This window comes from Gavialis gangeticus, unplaced genomic scaffold (genome assembly GCF_001723915.1).
Source record: "Gavialis gangeticus isolate Ggan-Ray unplaced genomic scaffold, GavGan_comp1, whole genome shotgun sequence".
Taxonomy (NCBI): Eukaryota; Metazoa; Chordata; order Crocodylia; family Gavialidae; genus Gavialis; species Gavialis gangeticus.
In genome coordinates this window covers 17,379,905-17,398,883 of record NW_017729026.1, presented here as the reverse complement: position 1 = coordinate 17,398,883, position 18,979 = coordinate 17,379,905, and the positions used below count along the sequence as shown (strand labels likewise).

The 18,979-nt window shown below is 45.2% G+C and overlaps 1 protein-coding gene across 2 annotated transcripts in view; it reads right to left on the bottom strand.

The window, feature by feature from the left end:
• MCM9 (minichromosome maintenance 9 homologous recombination repair factor) overlaps positions 1–18,979 on the bottom strand; it is an 89,313-nt gene that overhangs the window by 12,763 nt on the left and 57,571 nt on the right. For both annotated transcript variants that reach the window (XM_019520040.1, XM_019520039.1), the window contains 4 exons: positions 14,861–15,035; positions 5,220–5,422; positions 1,752–1,955; positions 476–558 (listed from right to left, as the gene is read on the bottom strand). In XM_019520040.1, the coding sequence (XP_019375585.1) occupies positions 476–558; positions 1,752–1,955; positions 5,220–5,422; positions 14,861–15,035 (665 nt within the window). The remainder of the gene's footprint in view (positions 1–475; positions 559–1,751; positions 1,956–5,219; positions 5,423–14,860; positions 15,036–18,979) is intronic.

Here is an 18,979-nt window from a genome sequence, read left to right as displayed (position 1 = left end):
TGATCTGATGGCCACCTATAAGTTTATCAGGGGTGACCACCAAGATCTGGGGGAACGTTTGTTCACCAGAGCGCCCCAAGGGATGATGAGGTCGAACGGTCATAAACTACTGCGAGACCATTTCAGGCTAGACGTTAAGTAAGAATTTCTTTATTGTCCGAGCCCCCAAGGTCTGGAACAGCCTGCCATCAGAGGTGGTTCAAGCACCTACATTGAACACCTTCAAGAGCAAATTGGATGCTTATCTTGCTGGGATCCTATGACCCCAGCTGACTTCCTGCCCTTTGGGCGGGGGCTAGACTCGATGATCTTCTGAGGTCCCTTCCAGCCCTAATGTCTATGAAATCTATAAAATCTATTTCATGGTTTGAATATAAAAACAGCTTGTCCCCTAGATGGATAGTATTCATATATTCCTAATACTTTTCTTAAATAGATACAATTACAACACTATTAATTTTATAAGAACACTTACCTGCATAGATGATTCCATCACTGAGACTACTGTTATAGCATCTTCTAAAGTCACAGTGTCCCTGAACATCAGCCGAGCATGAGCTGACAAAATCAATGGAAATAGAAAGCAAATGTTACCAAAAAGGTTTTTTTTGTATTTGTAAGAGGAAAATTAATTTAGCCTCTAATTCTGCGAACACCTGTTTATAGACTGAATTTAAGGTATTCCTCTCTGATTTCAGTGTCAGTAATGTCTGCAGAGGCACCTCATTCTTTTAGTAAGATGGGTGGTCTGCCTTCTGGCTTAAAGATTCAAAGACAGTTTGAATAAATTTGAACAAAAAAAGCACAGTGCTACATTTAACTATTGAACTGTGTTCAGATACCATGGCAATAAGAGTGATATAAAACATTCACCTGTGTCTTTATGGACTGATAGTGACACAAGTGCCAACCCCCTCCCCCTTCACTAACAATTAACTTATCTTTGTAGAAAAGATTTGACTTAAGGTGTAATCTACACTTTGCATTTCCTTCCTTTGTTTGGTTTGTCACAACCTTAATAATGCTTCAACATTTTCCCATATTAACTTTCTTCTTCTCCCACTTCCTTTTCCTATGCCACCATTACAAAGCCATTCCAGACAAAGCTGTGGCTGGGATGCTATAGTTTGGGATGGGTTTGTTTTGAGCAGGGGGTTGGACTAGATGACCTCCTGAGGTCTTTTCCAACCATAATTTTTTATGATTTTGTGATTCTGTAATTATACAAACTAAAATTTTGATTTTACAGTAAATTTCTGTTGCATTTATTACATGTGAACCAAATTCTTGGGACTTAAAACTAATTAAAAGAACTAGCATTTTTGGTAAAATTATAGGACATTAAAGGCCAAATCTATAGTTTTTTCTTGACCCCTTAATCAATAAATAATCCCTCAGTCTGAACGGGACTGCAAGACTGCACACATTAAATGTGCTTTAATACAGATATATAACTTAAAGAGCCCTTCCCCCCTCTAGCTTCACTTCTTGCAATGGTTTAAGTGTTTTGCAGGGTGGAGAGTATGTGAAAATAACAACATTCAAACTAGCGTTGTAGTGCTAAAGATGAAAAGCACACAAAACACGTAGCTTAAAAAGCCAAAAATCTACAGGGTTCATTCATTCTTAGCTGAGATGAAAAGTTGTTACTCAGTTCATGGGCTATAACTGCACTTCTTAAGTGTCCATTTTCTGTTTTATTTTTATATGTTAACCATCAGGATGAAAAAGAAACATTGCCAACACCTCACCTTCTGCTAAGCGTATCAAACTCTCTAATAAGCGAATGGTAGTTCGGGCAGCATTTCTGCTGTCACTTTGCCGCTGCATCTGGTAATAACGCATTAGAATCAAGTTGCTCTCATCAGACAATTTAGGCTGTAGACTCTTTATAAGGCAGAAGTAGGTTTTCATCTTTTCCATGCTCCAGAGTTTATCTGATCTGCTTGGATATCCTGAAGAAAAGGTGCCCAGTTAGTAACTTCAAAAGTAACACACACAGATTGCCTTCACTGGATTCCTGTTGAACAGATAATTCAACGGAAAAAGATATTTCATTACATTTTGGGGCATAAAAGTAGTGCCAATGTCTTAGTCTGTCTAGGATTTGGCTGAAGTCCAATGGGGTTTATTATGTTCTACCCACCTGTTTTTCCAGTTGTTTAACCCGGTTTTGTAATGTCCCTGTGTTTCAGCCCAATCTCACTCTTACTAAAGAGCTATGGCAAAGCTTACATTAATTTCAAAAGATCAAGTTCATTGGGTACATCTACACATGAAAATAATGTGGGATCAGTTTACTCTACAGTAATTATTCTAGAATAAACTGACCCGGACTGGCATCTACACATGCAGATTCTTGGGAGCAGATTTGCTGCTCATGGCAGCCACTTGCTTCTGCCCCTGCTAGCTCTGCACCAGCCCCCTGCAGCAGCCAGGGGGAGCTCGAGGCTCCCCCTGGTTGCCAGCCCAGGGGCTGGCAGGGAGCATGGGGCCAGAAGACATTGCTCCCTGCCCCTGGGGGGCTGCCACCAGAGCCCAGGAGGGGACAATATCCCAAGCAGCAGGAAGCTCCTGGCCCCGGCTCCCTGATTGGGGGCAGGAAATTTGGAAAGAGCTGCAGGGGAGGGTCAGGTTCATGCTCCCTACCCCAATTCACCAGTGGGGCAGCTAGCAGTGAGCCCCTGGTTGGGTGGGGATTCCCTGCCCAGCTGGGGCTTGTTGCTAGTTGCCTCACCAGTGGAAGCCCCACCCCTGCAGCTCTTTCTAAGCCCCGTGCTTTGATTGCCCGACTGGGGCACAGGGCTGGGTTCTGCCCCTGATTGGGACAATTCCCATCCTCAGTTCCGTGATCACATGGCAGGGGCTGGAGAGCCTGTTTAGTGCCCAGCTCTGTGATTGCAGAGCTGGGGAGGACAGGGGTTGGAAAGTCCAGCTCCACAATTGTGGAGCTGGGCACAGAACAGGCTCTCCAGCCCCCACTATTAGAAAGCTCCCAGGCCCCACTCCATGATGGTTGAGCAGGGGCTGGGAGCTCCATGCTGCCAGGGCAGGGGGACATTGTCCCTGCATCCCAGCAGCAGGCAGCTCCTCGGGGCAGGGAGCAATCTCCTGCCCTCTGCTGCTCGGCTGACTGGGAGCACATTTGCTCCTGGTCAGGGGTCTACATATGCACTACTGTGCAGTTACTAATCTTGAATAAATTTGCTACCTGCATTTGCAGGTAGCAAATTTACTGGTGATTAGAGCAAATTACTCTGCGGTAAGCATCTGCATGTGTAGATGTGGAAGCTTGCGGTGCAGTAATTAGCTCTACTGTCCAGTAAAGTGTCTTGTGCAGACATGCCCACTGTTTATCAGCTTACTATGGTACCCTTTGAAATGAAAGGTGCTATTTATGTGCTGCTTATCTCCTCTAGCTACATTCAGTGTAGTCTTAAAAGATGGGACCTTGGGGCCCAGGCCCCCAGTTTAAAAAGGCCTCAAGACCCATCAGCCTGGGCTGAACAAGATGTGCGTGACATGAGATCCTGCACAAGGCATAAATTTTCAAGGGCACAAAATGAAGAGAGTACAACAGCATGAGTGCACAAACGGACAAAAGTGAAAATACATGATTATCTTAACCACACAATGCACCTGCATGTGTCCACAGCCATAACCTCCTTAACAACCATCAACATGATCAAATGTGTAAAGCCCCTCAATCAAGATGAGGCCTGGGGACTCCAAAATCCGCATGGTTACCTTACAAACACTAAGGCCAATCGCTAGCTGCCAAACTGCAAAAACATTTTGCACAGATGTATACTGGGCAGAAGAGGGGCAGCGGCATTCCCTGAGCTCCATCCCCATTTACAGAACCTTCCCCAGAACCATAATTGGGAGTGTCAGCTGGGTGCCTGGAATAGATGGAGAGGGCCAGAATGGGAACTAGGTCGCACTGCTTTCTATTCCCCAAAGAGAAGACAGCAATAATAGCCAAGTGCAGAAAGGGGAGTAGTGGACCATTCAACACAGACAAGTGCAAGGTACTGCATCTAGGGAGAAGGAACCAGCAACATATCTGTTGGCTAGGGAACACCCTTCTTGTCAACACAGTGGCAGAAAGGGATCTTGGAGTCATTACTGACGGCTTCCTCGCATTGGCCGCTCACGTTCATCCTGGAGTCAACAAAGCTAACCGCACCTTGTCGTGTATCTACAGATGCATCACAAGCAGGTCCAGGGAGGTGATCCTTCCCCTCTCTGCAGCACTGGCCAGGCCGCAGTTGGAGTACTGTGTCCAGTTCTGGGCACTGCACTTCAAGAGGGATGTGGCTAACAACGAAAGGGTCCAGAGGAGGGCCATTCGCATGGTTACGGGGCAGCAGACCCTACGAAGAGAGGCTAAAGGGCCTGAACCTGTTCAGCCTCTACAACAGAAGGCTGAGAGGGGATCTGGCGGCCATTTACAAACTCTCCAAGGGGGACCAGCAGGAATTGGGGGAGGCTCTGTTCCCCTGGGCACCACCCAGGGTTACTAGGAATAATGGCCACAAATTGTTAGAGAGAAGGTTTAGGCTGGACAGCAGGAGACATTACTTTACAGTTAGGGCTGCCAGGCTCTGGAATGAGCCCCCAAGTGAGGTGGTGCTCTCTCCTACCTTGGGGGTCTTCAAGAGGAGGCTGGACAGATGTTTGACTGGGGTGATATGATCCTGGCACCCGTTCCTGCCCGGGGCAGGGGTTGGACCTGATGATCTGTTTAGGTCCCTTCTGACTTTAAGTACTATGATACTATGACCACAGTGCAGCATGGATACCCCAGAAGTAAAGTCTGGCTGAATCGCATCAACCAGGTTTTATGCTGGAAGTGGGCCTAACTGTAACACGTCATGAACCTGCACGTCATGGTTTAAGGTAGAAAGGTTTAGCCTACTAACCAGCCCAGACTAAAATCTTTTACAAATGATCAGAAACAAGAAAACATTGCTCACAGCCTATCTTGATACTAACTAATCAGTTTCGTGGTCTCTGTATTCTTCCTAGTGAAAAGGCAAACACCTCACAAACCACCAACACAAATGACATTCCCAACAAAAATTGAGGATTAAATAGTACTGAACTGGAACTGCCCTTTTAGCTGCAGAAATGGTCTCTCCAAATACGGCAGCAGAACATTTGGGAAAGGTCTATATGCAGAAGAAACTTCATATATGTACAAAGACTTCTCTTACCTTTATTTTCTAATATGAAGGAAGAAATTATGCGATCCCATTCTTCATTTCTTGTATCTAGCAATACTAAGACCAAGTCAAATCTGCTCAGGAGGGGACTGCCCAGGGCTATATTGATGGACACTGATTCGTTAGGATCATAATGGCCTTTGGGATTTGTTGCTGCCAATATAGTGGTTCTTGTATTAAGCTTGCACACTAAGCTAAAGAAAAAGATGATGTACATTACTAGTAAATTCAGTTAGCTATATGAAATCATTTTTAGTAAATTAATTCATATTTTATTTTTATCATGCACATTTTTTTCTGAAGAATGCCAAAGTACTACATGATATATCTATGTATGACGTGTATGTTATATACAGAGCATCTTTCAGTTGGAGGATGACAATTAGGTGGAAACAGTGTGCACAGCTATACGACAGCAGTGGGTAAAACTCCACTGAGTTATTTTTATATATATTGAGCTAGGTTCTCAGATGGTTCTCAAATTGGTACAGCTTTCTTGACTTACATGGAGCTATAATGATTTACCACCGGAGGGGATGTGGCCCATAATTTCTCAACAGTAACTAAGCATTTTTGCCTTCCTGAGGATTCTTGTTGAACAGATAAATCAATGGAAAAAGGTATTTCTACGGAAATATTTCAATAGAAAGGGATGGAGCTAGACTGTTCTCAGTGGTGGCAAATGACAGAACAAGGAGTAATAGTCTCAAGTTGTAGCAAGGGAAGTTTACGTTAGGTATTAGGAAAAAAATTCTTATTAAGAGTGATGTAAAACACTGGAACAGGTTACTCAGAAAGGTTGTGCCTCTCTCTATCCTTAGCAGTTTTTAAGACCCTGTTAGACAAAGTCCTGGCTGGAATGATTTAGTTGGGGATGGTCCTGCTTTGAGCAGGGGGTTAGATTAGATGACCTCCTGAGGTCCCTTCCAACCCTAATTTTCAATGATTTTGTGCTTTTACATATTGTGGTATAACAAAACTGGTAGAGGGTAACTATATATATATTTTTCAGTGAAATAAATTGTTTTCACCTTTACTTATGATATCCTTGTGCCTGGCTTTGGTTGCAGTGAGTTGCTTTTGTCCCAGCACTCACAGTATAATCCTTTCAATATAGGCAGCAAAAAAAATATTCTAAATTTGGTTATCACTGAGCTATTTCCAGTCAGCTCCCGGCCAACTGTTGCCTGTCTAGAGCTTTAACGTAATATAGAACCAAGAATCTTAGCTTTCTTATTTATGGTACACTACACAAGAGCTCTGCTGCAAGCCAGAGACTGAGATCTTATATACATTTGCAACAAAACTGTGTTTAAAGGTTCTGTCCACAAAACCAAAGCAACTTTGTCAAGGGATCCAGCTGAAACATATTTTACAGAATAGGATGGACCAAACCATAGCAAGTTCAAATCACTATCATAGTAAAAGAACCTGGGAAGTACTTATCTGCCCTGCTGGGTAAGAAGAATTGTCATGGTACACTCCTAAGTCTTGCCAGTGTACTGTGGGTGAGAACTACATTAGCAAGTATACTGGAGATATTGCATGGTCCTGCCTGATTAAAAATGCTCATACAAAAAATTAAATATACAGTGGTAACATTGGAGAAAAAAACACATTTAATCTGAAAATAGTTTTCAGTGTTTGGCTGATGTATTAATAAACAGTCATCTGGAAGAGTGACATTTTTTAGTTTGACTTCCTCCTCCTACCCACACAAGACAAGACCAATGGTAAGGAGCCTGGCACTCCTTTCCTCTCCAGCCATTTTCACAGACTGGAGCATGGAGCTGTGGGACAGAAAGCACTAGCCCACCTATTCTGGAAGGAGCTGCAGCAGGCCTCCACTAGCTTGCCCACCAAGAGCAGCAAAGCAAGTTATTGTGCCCAACTGGAATTGCCCACATTGAATTAAATACAGAAATGAATGGAAATGTACCCTCATCTTATGCATAATACTGAATTTCATTTTATTTTACTCTGCTCCTAAACAGATATTTTTTTAAAGATTTTTTTTACTGACAGACAGCAAACCCACTGCTGCCTGTAAGAAGCTGTCAAAGAGGATGCTGGGCAGAATAGCCTAAAAAGCATGGAAGGTAGCTCAGGGTTGTGGGAAAAGCAGGTTTACTCCATCCTTCTGTAATCAAGGGGTTAACAAGCCTGATGATGAAGTTGTCATTCCGGGGTGTCTAAGCTGAATAGGCAAGAAGCAAGGATTTTTCCAAGTAATGTCTTTTTATTGGACCAACTTCAGGGTTGTGATAGACCTAGACAAGCTTTTGAACGCAGTATGTTCTTCAGGTGAATGGGACTGTTTTCATCTCACTTACAGCTACTTTTCAGTCCATTTTCAAGCTGAAACAGAAATTAACGTATGTCTGGAAGGTACGCATAAAAGCCAGAAATGTAAGGACTGGCTCTGCTATGTTTGCTGCATTAAGGGTGGAAACAGATGCTGCCTTTGTGCTGCCATAAAATTTTTGGCATTTGGCAAACATTTTTATGGCAGCACGAAGGCCAAGCAAACAGAAGTCCATGCCCCTTGTCATGCCACAAATAGTGGCCACGATGAATCTGTGACACTATTTAGCAGTGGAAATCTATTTGTTTTGTGTCTGTCCTGGCACCCCAGGTAGCTGCCTCAGGGGCTGAGGGGCTTGCTCCTGCCCACCCTGGGAACTCCCGGGTAGGGTCAAAGCCCTCAAGCCCTGGGAGTGCCTGACCAACTTTCCCAACTTACTGAGATGCATCTCCAGGATGTCCTGGGCACATCTTAGTAAGTGGAGGGAGTCAGAGTTTCCCCACTTACCTAGACACGGCCTTGGGATTTTTGGGGCATGCCTCAGTAAAGGGGTAAAGTCAGGCCTTTTCTACTTACTGAGGCACACTCCAGATATTCCAGAGGCAGGTCAAGGTAAGCAGGGAAAGCTGGGCAGGCACTCCCAGGGTTTGAGGGGCCCAATCCTGGCCAGGAATTCCCAGGGTGTCTAGGACCAGGCCCCTCAAACCCTGGATGATTATGTCACCAGCTGTCCCACAGCTATCCTGTCTGCAGCATGAGCAAGACAACAGGCAACATGCTTCACTCAATGAGGCAGATCAGCTGTACTGGGATACAACCCAGCACAGCTGATCTGCCTTTTTTTGCAACAAAAGTGTGGGCAGCTGAGTGTCTGTTAAGGGGCGGTTACCGCTACTGAAGCGCACCCACTCCACACTGGAACGTGATCTTAACCTTGGCCAAAGCAGATGTAGTTGTAGGTGTGATGAAAATTCCATGAGCTGAGCTAAAAGCCCCAAATGTGGCACAAGTTAAACCAAAACAGAGGTCGGTAGGTAGACAGCATTAATAGCCAGGATCAAAAGCCTCTTGTTAAAAAATGCATGAACTCTGTCACTGATAAGGTAGTAACTCAGAGAAGTTCCACACATGACAGTGAAGAATGCATGATGTCTGGTATAAACAGAATAACATAAGTGGATTAGTCTGCTGATTTCTTGTAGGCTTTAGGGGAAGAAATACCCCTTGAGGAGAAATTTAAATGGAAGGAGGGTAACGGCCTTCCAGTTCAGCTCAAAAAGGGCATTCAATGAGGAAAAAACATCCTAGGTTGGTTATTAAAAAAAAGAAGATAAATGAGGTGTCAACGCAGTTTTCAATAGCAGAGTCAGGGATGCAGGAAAAAAGGAAAAAAAAACGGAAGAAAAAGGGCTTGATATGGGTGGAGGGTAGAAGGGGAAGAGTAAAGAAAAGGACAAGTACTTTGAACGAGTGGGTGGAAAAGGGATGGTCAGCAGTTAAAATACTGAAGTGTCAGGCTCCCTCTGAAGATGCCATTTAAGCCACAGCATTGTGTGTTAAACAGAGGGAGGATGGGGAGATAGGGCTCCAAAGAAGGGGAACTTCGAGTAATCAAGACAGGAAGTGATTTGGGCCTGGACAAAAGCTCTGTAAGAGTGGACAGGCTGAAATGATTTCACCTGAAAGATGCTACGGAGAAAAAACTGGCAGAATTTGGGCATGTGCTAGATGCAAAGGGAGGAGCTGAAGAGGACTTCCAGGTTACAGATATCAGCAGCAAGGAGAATGTGGTGTATTCAGCAATGACAAATGAGTGAAAGAGAATTCTGGATGACAGGTAAGAAACCAGGTTCTCATGCTGGCCGTTTGTATTTAAATATCTTAATACAAAGGTTTTTTTCTGAAAGTTGTTGCCATGAACTACTGCCACCAGAGTCCATTGAGTCATAAAAGCAACCACTGCAGTCGCAGCAGAGTCACAGCAGAGTCACTTCAGTGCAGCTACTTCCAACTCTTAGTCCTCTGGTATCCAGCAGAAGGTAGTTTCTGAGGCTCACAGACCCGCCATGGTTCTATGAGATCCTGAACCAGGTCTACAGCTTGTATGGCTTGCAGAACACAGGCCCCATGACCACAAAAAGATCCAGACGTGAGACTGAAAGACATCATGTTGCCCATGGACTTGCTCCCAGGCAATGCCTGCCAGGCTGTGTGGGAGTACATCTGCCACAAAGGCCTGCACAAAGATCACAGGGACTTGAACTGGCTCATATCCCATTGAGTCCTGCCTATGAGGGCTTGGAGGCATAGAGAGAGGAGCCAGTGAGACCCAGCTGCCTGATGGCTACCTGCTATGGAGTCACTGAGATGACTGACCACCTCCTCTGGTTCTGCGTCTATGCCAAGGAGGTGTGGAAAATGGTAAAGCTGTTCTGCGAAGCGGTAACTGGGGTCAGCCAGCTGACCAGAGGCGGCGCTGTACAGGCACTTCACCGAACACCAGGGGAGCCCGTCAGCCCGCTCTGACCAGCTTGCATCCTGTGTCAGGAGCGCCCTGTGGAAAGCCAGGAACCTCTTGATGTACAAGCACACAGACTTAGAGGTGGCAGACTGTATTAAAATGGAGCTGAGTGAACTCCAGACCTACTACCAGAGATCGGTAGCAGAGGACAGAGAGAACACAGCCAAAGCCACCTGGCAGAGACACTTGGCACAGGATTTTCCAACCTCTCCCCAGTGGGGAGGCAGACTGTGAAGGTGAAGAGGATGCAGAGATGATCGGATCCAAGGACAGCAGCAGCAGCACTGGAGACCCTCTGGGTGAAAATCTGTGGAGAACACGGCACAGGGGACACAATGGTGGGAGTCTATTACAGACGTCCTACCCAGGATCAAGAGCTTGACCTGGAGTTCACCAGGGAATTGGCTAAGGTTGCATACTCCCAGTGCATGGCTGTCATGGGAGACTTTAATTACCCGGACAACTCATGGGAAGAGCACTCGGCCACATATGAATGGTCACAAAGTTTTTCATATGCGTGGATGACCTCTATCTGACCCAAGAAGTCTACAGGCCAATGAGAGGTAAAGCACTGCTCGACCTGATACTGGCAACGGGGGATGACCTTATCAACGACCTAATGATAGAAGGGAAGCTGGGTGACAGTGACCATGAGCTGATCACCTTCACCATCCACTGTAAAGCTGGTAAGTCAGTCAGCAATATAGGAGTCCTCGACTTCAGGAAAGTTGACTTTGACAAGCTCAGAAGGCTTGTCAGTGAGGCCCTAAAGGAGAGGGGAGTTCAGGATGAGTGGTTGCTCCTCAAGGGAGCGATCCTCGATGCACAAGCAAAGTCTATCCCATCTTGGAGGAAAGGCAGCAAAAGGGCACAGCAGCCCCCTTGGCTCCCCAGGGAACTAGCAGACCTCCTGCATCTAAAAAGAAAGGCCTACAAAGGATGGAGGATGGGATCCACCTCCAAGGAGGATTACTTCACACTGGTCCGGACCTGTAGAGACCAAACCAGGAAAGCCAACGCTGCAGTGGAACTCCAACTGGCTACAAATATCAAGGACAATAAAAAGTCCTTTTTTAGATATGTGGGGAGCCGGAGGAAAAGCAAGGGCAACATTGGATCCCTGCTAAACCAGATGGGACATCTGACAACTGATGCCTATGAAAAGGCCAACTTGCTAAATGGGTACTTTGCATTGGTCTTTCACCAGCCCCAAGGGATGCCCCTGCCCATTACGGGACAGGAAGACCTGGGTGAGGGAGATTCCTTACGATCCATCAATGCTGACCTTGTGAAGGAACACCTTGAGAGGCTGGACACCTTCAAATCAGCCAGCCCTGACAGCATACACCCCAGGGTATGCAAGGAGCTGGCGAGCATCATAGCTCAGCCCTGGGCATGGATCTTCGAGAACTCCTGGTGCTTTGGTGTAGTGCCCAAAGACTGGAAGAAGGCCAATGTGGTGCCTATCTTCAAGAAGAGGAGGAAAGTGGATCCAGCAAACTACAGGCCCATCAGTCTGACCTCTATCCCAGGGAAGGTCCTAGAAAAGATTATCAAAGAGACCATTCTGAACAGACTGGCTGAGGGCAAAATCCTGAGGAATAGCCAGCATGGGTCTGTTGCAGGTAGGTCTTGCTTGACCAGTCTTATTTCCTTTTATGACCAGGTGACCTATCACCTGGACAAGGAGGAAGAGATTGATATCATATATCTTGACTTTAAAAAAGCCTTCGATCTGGTATCCCATGATAACCTCTTGGCAAAACTGGCTAACTGTGGCCTTGTCTTCTCCATAATCCGCTGGCTGGGGAACTGGCTATGTGGTCGGACCCAGAGAGTGGTGGTTGACAGAAGTCAATTGTCATGGTGCGCTGTGACCAGCAGGGTCCCTAAAGGCTCTGTCCTTGGGCCTATATTGTTCAACATCTTCATTAACGATGTGGACATTGGCGTCAGAAGCGGACTGGCCAAGTTCACCAATGACACCAAACTTTGAAGTAAAGTGTCCACACCTGAGGACAGGAAGGCAATCCAGGTTGACCTCGACAGGCTCAAGAAATGGGGAGATGAGAACCTGATGGTGTTTAACACCGAGAAATGCAAGGTTCTCCACCTTGGGAGGAAAAACCCGCAGCATGCTTATAGGCTCGGCAGTGTTACACTGGCTAGCACTTCTGACAAAAGGGACTTGGGGATCATGATTGACCACAAGATGAACATGAGCCTTCAATGTGATGCTGCGGCTAATAAAGCAAGCAAAACGCTGGCTTGTATCAGTAGATGCTTCTCAAGAAAATCCCAGGATGTCATTCTCCTGTTGTACTTGGCCTTGGTGAGGCCGCAGCTGGAGTACTCCACAATTCAAAAAGGATGTGGAGAAGCTTGAGAGGGTGCAGAGGAGAGCCACACGCATGATCAGAGGTCAGGAAAATAGACCTTATGATGAGAGGCTGAGAGCCATGGGACTCTTCAGCCTGGAAATGCACAGGCTCAGGGGTGATCTGGTGGCCACCTATAAGTTTATCAGGGGTGCTCATCACGATCCGGGGGAACACCTTGTCACCAGAGCGCCCCAAGGGATGACAAAATCAAATGGTCACAAACTCCTCCATGACTGTTTCAGGCTGGACATAAGGATGAACTTCTTTACTGTCAGAGCCCCTAAGGTCTGGCATAGACAGCCGCCGGAAGTAGTTCAAGAACCTACCTTGAACACCTTCAAGAGACATTTGGATGCCTATCTTGCTGGGATCCTATGACCCTTGCTAACTTCCCGCCCTTTGGGCAGGGGGCTGGACTCGATGATCTTCTGAGGTCCCTTCCAGCCCTAATGTCTATGAAATCTATGAAACAGCAACAGCAGCAGCAATTCCTCCAGTGGGAGTTGGAGTGACAGCGACACAGACAACAGACGAGCTGAGTTTTGTAACCCTGTAACCGGGGTGGGGATGAAGGGACAGTGGTGTCTATTCTGAGAGACCAGCAGACTTGCGTATGGGTGCACAGGTGGATATTTTGTAAGAGGATCGGGAAACCAGCAGGTCTTTGTACGGGTGCGTGGGTGCATATATTCTAATAGGTTTATGTTTTTCCTTTTTGGTGTGTGGCTAGGAGCATAGATATATATAACTTTATGTGTGTGTGTGTGTGTGTGTGTGTGTGTGTGTGTGTGTGTATCTTTACAAAAAATAACAAAGTGCACACTCTCAACAAATTTACATATCTCATCAAAAAATGGCATTTTCCACATATGTGAAGAACTCACTGCCTCATATGGCAGGCTCTGCAAAACCAGTTTATGTATATTCCCCTTTATAAATGGGTTCCCTTATAAACCCTACCTGATTAACTTCCAGGCCTGGGTAAGAAAGTTTTTAATGCAAGTCTGAGAGAGTAGGGTCAAGAGGGACTTAAAACCACCTTTATGTTACTGCAACCCTGGAGACAGTCATGCATTTAGTCTCTGGGGTAATTTCAAGTTCCAGGGTTGTTCTATCTTACATGCAGCCACAATTCCGAAGCAGCCCATCTCCTGGACTGAGATCATTGGGTGCAAAGTATCCTCCTCTCCTTGAATGTCTCAAGGGAGTGGTGAGTCCAGTGCCTCTGCACCCCCTGGGGACTCCGCTAATCCTGAGTTTCTCTCCCTCCTCTGTGTGTAGTCAGATCTTTTAGCTCAGTAGGTTTATTTAGCAAAACATTAAGAATCCAAGTTTCTACAGGTAACATACAGCAGTTCCTCTTCATAGCCCAGGGTGCAGACCAAAATGACAATTTTTGCCTGATCTGGCCATAAAATTCAATTTATAGCTGTGACCAAACACAAGTGCATGGCTGCAAACAGCTTCAAAAACAGCTGATTGGATACAAATCTGACTCCTCACTGCATGAGGTATCAGATAAAGATGTTACAAAACATAGTGTCTTTTGTAACTCGTGGGAGAGGAGCTCCCAGCTTGTCCCTGTTTTCAGAATGGGAGGGGGGAAAGAGAGCAGAGGGAGTTTAGTTTAGGGGTTTTTCAGCCCCTTTGCAGGGTGGGCTGGGTGTACTGCAGCCCCCCCCCACATGGAGGGGGGGAGGGCTCCAATTCACCCACCCCACCCTTCAGCACCAGCTGGGGAGTGCCAAGAATGAGCTCCCTCTGTTGTCTTCCCCCACCTCCAATTCTGAAAACAGCGAGCACTGGCAGAGAGCCTGGCTGTAGGCTCCAACTAGATTCCCCTCTCCCTGGAGCCAACAGTGAACTTCTGTTTGGGCTGCAGTAAGGTTGTAACTCAGAATGCTTTACAAAAGTTGTTCTGAGTTACAGGTGGGAGTTCCACTTCTGTCTGCACCCCCAGTGACCAGTAGTCCCTTACATGGCACTCCTTAACCACAGAAAGGTAAGTAGCTTGAGAATCTTTTCCTCTTCCTTTGCTACCTGCCATTCAGTAGTTGTCATATGTGCATGGGGTGGAGGGAGTGTTTTTCCTCATCCTATCGCTAAGACCAATTCTATTAAAAGATGAACAAACAACAGTCATTTAAAAAGTGTGCTTTCTCTACACAGAGGTAAGATTTTTACAAAAATAGTGTAGGGGATCCATGTGTGTTGTGTGTTCTTATGTATCTATATGTCTACTTCATTATTTGAAATTCTGAAAAGTCTAGCTGGTGAGTATTTTTTAAAACAAAAACTGTACAGTATAATATGTGTAATATTTAAATTGATCACCATGGCAAAATTAGCTCTAGCTTTCATCTTATTTCGGATTCAGGGGAAATCTACTTTGTTGTTTCATTGTGTGATTTTACATGTCCCTTACCCTGCCTTAGCTACACTGATGGTTTGCTGCTCCATTGCTTCATGGATGCTAGTTCTGTCATGTTCCTTGATACTATTAAACTCATCGATACAGCAAAGACCTCCATCTGCAAGCACCAATGCTCCAGCTTCCAAATTCCATTCACCAGAGTCCTTTACAGCAGTCACTGTCAAACCTGAAAAAGATATCAGTTTATTTAGTCCTTATTCAAAATGAATTTGAATAAAAGCTTATTGGCTAGTGCCAGGCAGAGAGAATGCAAACAGTACATACTCGTCACCCTACAGCTCTGCCAATAACATTTTAGGTATTACAGACCCCTGGGCATGCTATCCAGTTGTTATAGTCCATGTGTTCCTGGGTCTGCTGAGCAAATTCTGTCAAGCAGGGCACATTTTGTACTTGTGTTTTTATGATAAGAAAAAAGGTACAAATTGTGATTAAAGGTAATCCAACTAAATTTGTTAAATTGATTTTAGGTGCAAACCTGAACTGTCAGCAAAGTTACACCATGGATACATGCAACCCACCATCAACTTTTAAAAACACAGTGAAACATAAAAAGGCTATACAACAAATATTAAAAAATTAAAAAGTTTTTAAATATCATTTGAGAGAGATTCATTCATGAGTTCAGGAAGGAGGAAATGGAACTGATAAACTCTGTCAACATTATATTTTGATTGGGGGGCGAGAGAGTTTCTCTTTGAGATATTAGGTTCATTTGAACATTAAACTCAAATGGAAACCGGAGGGATGGAAATCAAAGAATCATTCCCAGCAGGCATGTGGAAATGGAAACTGTATGCAACACAGCTCTAAATAACCTTCACAGCACTGAGAGCATGAAGAGTATGAAATGACACCTTATGTATATTTTGTCTTTTTATCAAGACTGCTAAACATTTATTGTTTTCTAGCTAATACTTTTTTTTTCTTTAATACACTACTCAGTATCTAAAAGTGGGGTCAACCTTGGGACAAAGTTAATAGTACATATTTATGTAATATAAGGATATCTGGATTTCAGTGATAACAATTAGAACTGCTTTCCCCTCTCAAACATCTGCAGCTCTCCTCCACTCCTCACATTTCTTTCACAACTTTCATCTCTTTTCTTCATTTTTTGAGGGTTTCCTCCCTCCCCAAAAATTCTCTCTACTCCACTACATTTTGGCTCACAAATGGCTCAATAATCCACACCCCATGACTCTAATCAACCTGAAGATCTTTAGGAGCGTCATGAACACAAACAGGGTGTTTGTGCCCAAAAGCTTGCAAAGAACAATTTGTCCAACTATTTAGTTTGTCTAATAGAAGGTATTAGATTTACCCAAAGAACCTTGTCTGCCTATGCCCTTAGGCCAACATGGCTACAACCAACAACCTTAGGGACATGACAATGGGTCCAAATACTTTAATACAGCTCTGAAGCCGGAAGTCACAGCCTACAGCTGGAACACAGTTTCTGCCAGTGAAGTTGCATGTCCCCAAACAAGCAGTGAGGCACTGAGAATGGATCTCTCTCAATAACGCACTGCATATTATTGGGAGGTTCATTATGAAGAATGTCTTCACATCATTCTATCTTCCCTGATTCTCTGGGATTTTCATATGTAGGAGCAACTTAAGCAGTCTACCACCTTGCTGATTTAAACAAGGTAGACAGGTATAGAAAGCAGTGGGTGTATCTACATGTGCAATGAGCATGTAGCAAACTCCAGTGCAGTATGCATCAGAGTTTAATGCTCTGGGGTGCAGTGTTTTCATGTGCACCCAGAGATGCAGTATGCTGAGCCAGGGTGGAACAGCCCTGGCTGGCATGGCTTTCATGGGGGGTCAGCCTGCCAGTCTGGAGCTGCTCCGACTTTGCTCAACATGTTGTGGAGGGGCTGGCTGGGGCGTGAGGGTGCTGCAGTGTTGGGGCTAGCTGGCAGGCAGCCCCTGTGCTGTAGCACCCTTGTGCCCCAGCCAGCCCTCGTCACCATCTATACGTGCATTTTGGCACATGTAACTACTCCACTGTAGGATAGTACTTGTCCTAGATGATACTATTCTATGGTGGAGTTGATTAATTTACTGTACCCTAATCGGGATGCACATGTAGACATTTTACTATGGAGCTAATTAGTCAGCTCCACAGTAAAGCGCACATGTAGATGCACTCAGCAGTGATCACTGATTGTGTGTTTACGACAAAAGAACGTCCCTGTAAAGTAGAGACCAAGATTGTCCGCTCCCCTGGAAAGACTTCTAGGAAGGAACCAACGGAGAGGAAATTTTGACATGATCTTGGGGATCAACTCAAGTCCAAGGACCTCGGCACAGAGCTCCTGTGCTCTACACTGCACTCTTCCTCCAAAACCCTCCCTGGCCTCCTTGTCCGCATGACTCAGCCTTTCAATGCAAGCAGTTGGCCTACACAGTCTACTGTATTCAAGGGCTCAACTCAGAAATTAACACAGTCTGAACCTGTATTTACCTCAGTAGTTTTTCTCCTCTGGAGTTGGGGAAAACAACTGGCAATCCCCCCCAACCCATGTCATATTCTGCCCCTCTAGCTACCGGATCCCTGACCCTGCAGGAGACAAGGACACCCACTGGTTGAGCTGCTATTCCATCCTCCATGTACAGTGGTGTGAGATTTTCAAGAGGGAAGGGCACTCTTGGTGCAGGCCTCCAAGGACAGGGCAAAGCGTCTGTACATCACTTCCCAGTTTAGGATCTTGCCTCAAAGCATTCTGATTTCTTCTTTCACATTTAAACATATGGATCTGTGAAACTTGTAACAAGCTGTGTGGCTCTCCAATTGGGCTTGTCAGCCACAAACAGATTTATCAGGCATCTGACAAGACCTCTTACGTATACACAATGATCCAGAGGATCAACCATTGCCTACTATGTATGCAATATGTTCATGTAAGCATAGGACAATAGTGAGCTACAGAGAACTGAAACTGATTTTTTTTGGCAGAACCTGTTTATGCAACAGTCTTCCTAAAGCCGAGGTCTCTTTAACTACTTAAATGGTAAGTCAAACCGTCTAAAACAAAGGCTCCTCCAGGCCCAAAAAGAGCTGCTTGGGCTGACCCTGAACCAAAAGGGAGCTCCTGCAGAGTCATGACCCACAGTAACTATTTTTCCATACCCTCAAAATCCAAATCCTAATAGCACCTCTCTTAGTGAAATCCCTATTTTGGAGAGAATGCCCTCAGACCCAATATGAACATGAACTTGCAGCCCTTCTTCTGATCAGTAGCCACCAATCCAGGGAAGAGCCCCATTGATTTCAAAAGATCTGAGCAAGCAAGTGCAGCACTCACAAAAGGGTTACAGGTTTGGCTGCTTACGTTCTGGGGGTCCCAGAGATGCTCTATGGTACCTAAAGGGTCAGCACAGACATTTGATCACGAGAGAAGAATTGCTTCTTATGTGCCTGTTTCCCTCAGTGAAAAAAAATGTTATTTTCAACATCTAGCCATGTTATACAGGTATAAAAATTATATAATACGTATATAAAATGTATATAGTCATATACAGACAACCCCCACTTAACTCTCTTTGGCTTAGCACTATTTCACTATAATGCTCATTTAAAATTGATACCCGATTCCACTTGGCGCTCAGCGAGTTTTGCCACAACACTCGTGATCACCATCTTGGGTTATTAAAAACAATCATGGTCACCATCTTGGGTTGTCAACTACTTTTGGTTCCGCTTAATGCTGGGATTTTCAGGAACCATATAGGGCGCTAAGTGGGGGTTGCCCATACATCATTTCTATGTATGCATAAAATATATATTTGTATCTACTCTCTTTCTCCCCACCTCTTCCTCCCCCTTTCCATCTCTCCCCATTTCTTCCCCCTTCCATCTCTTTCCCTATTCTTTTTCCCCCCTTCAATGTCTCTCTCTCCCCATCTCCTATACACAGACACGAAGAAGAAGAAAAAAAAAAGGAAAGCAACCCTGCCTTTGGAAAAGGGACAGGGCTGGAAACGAAGACCCCAGACAAGCCAAGCCAGGAGGAGACCCGACATCGGTACAGCCAAGTGATGGGGCCGGCTCCTCCCTACACGCCAGTTCCGCGGGGCTCCGGCAGGGGGAGCCGCGGCCGG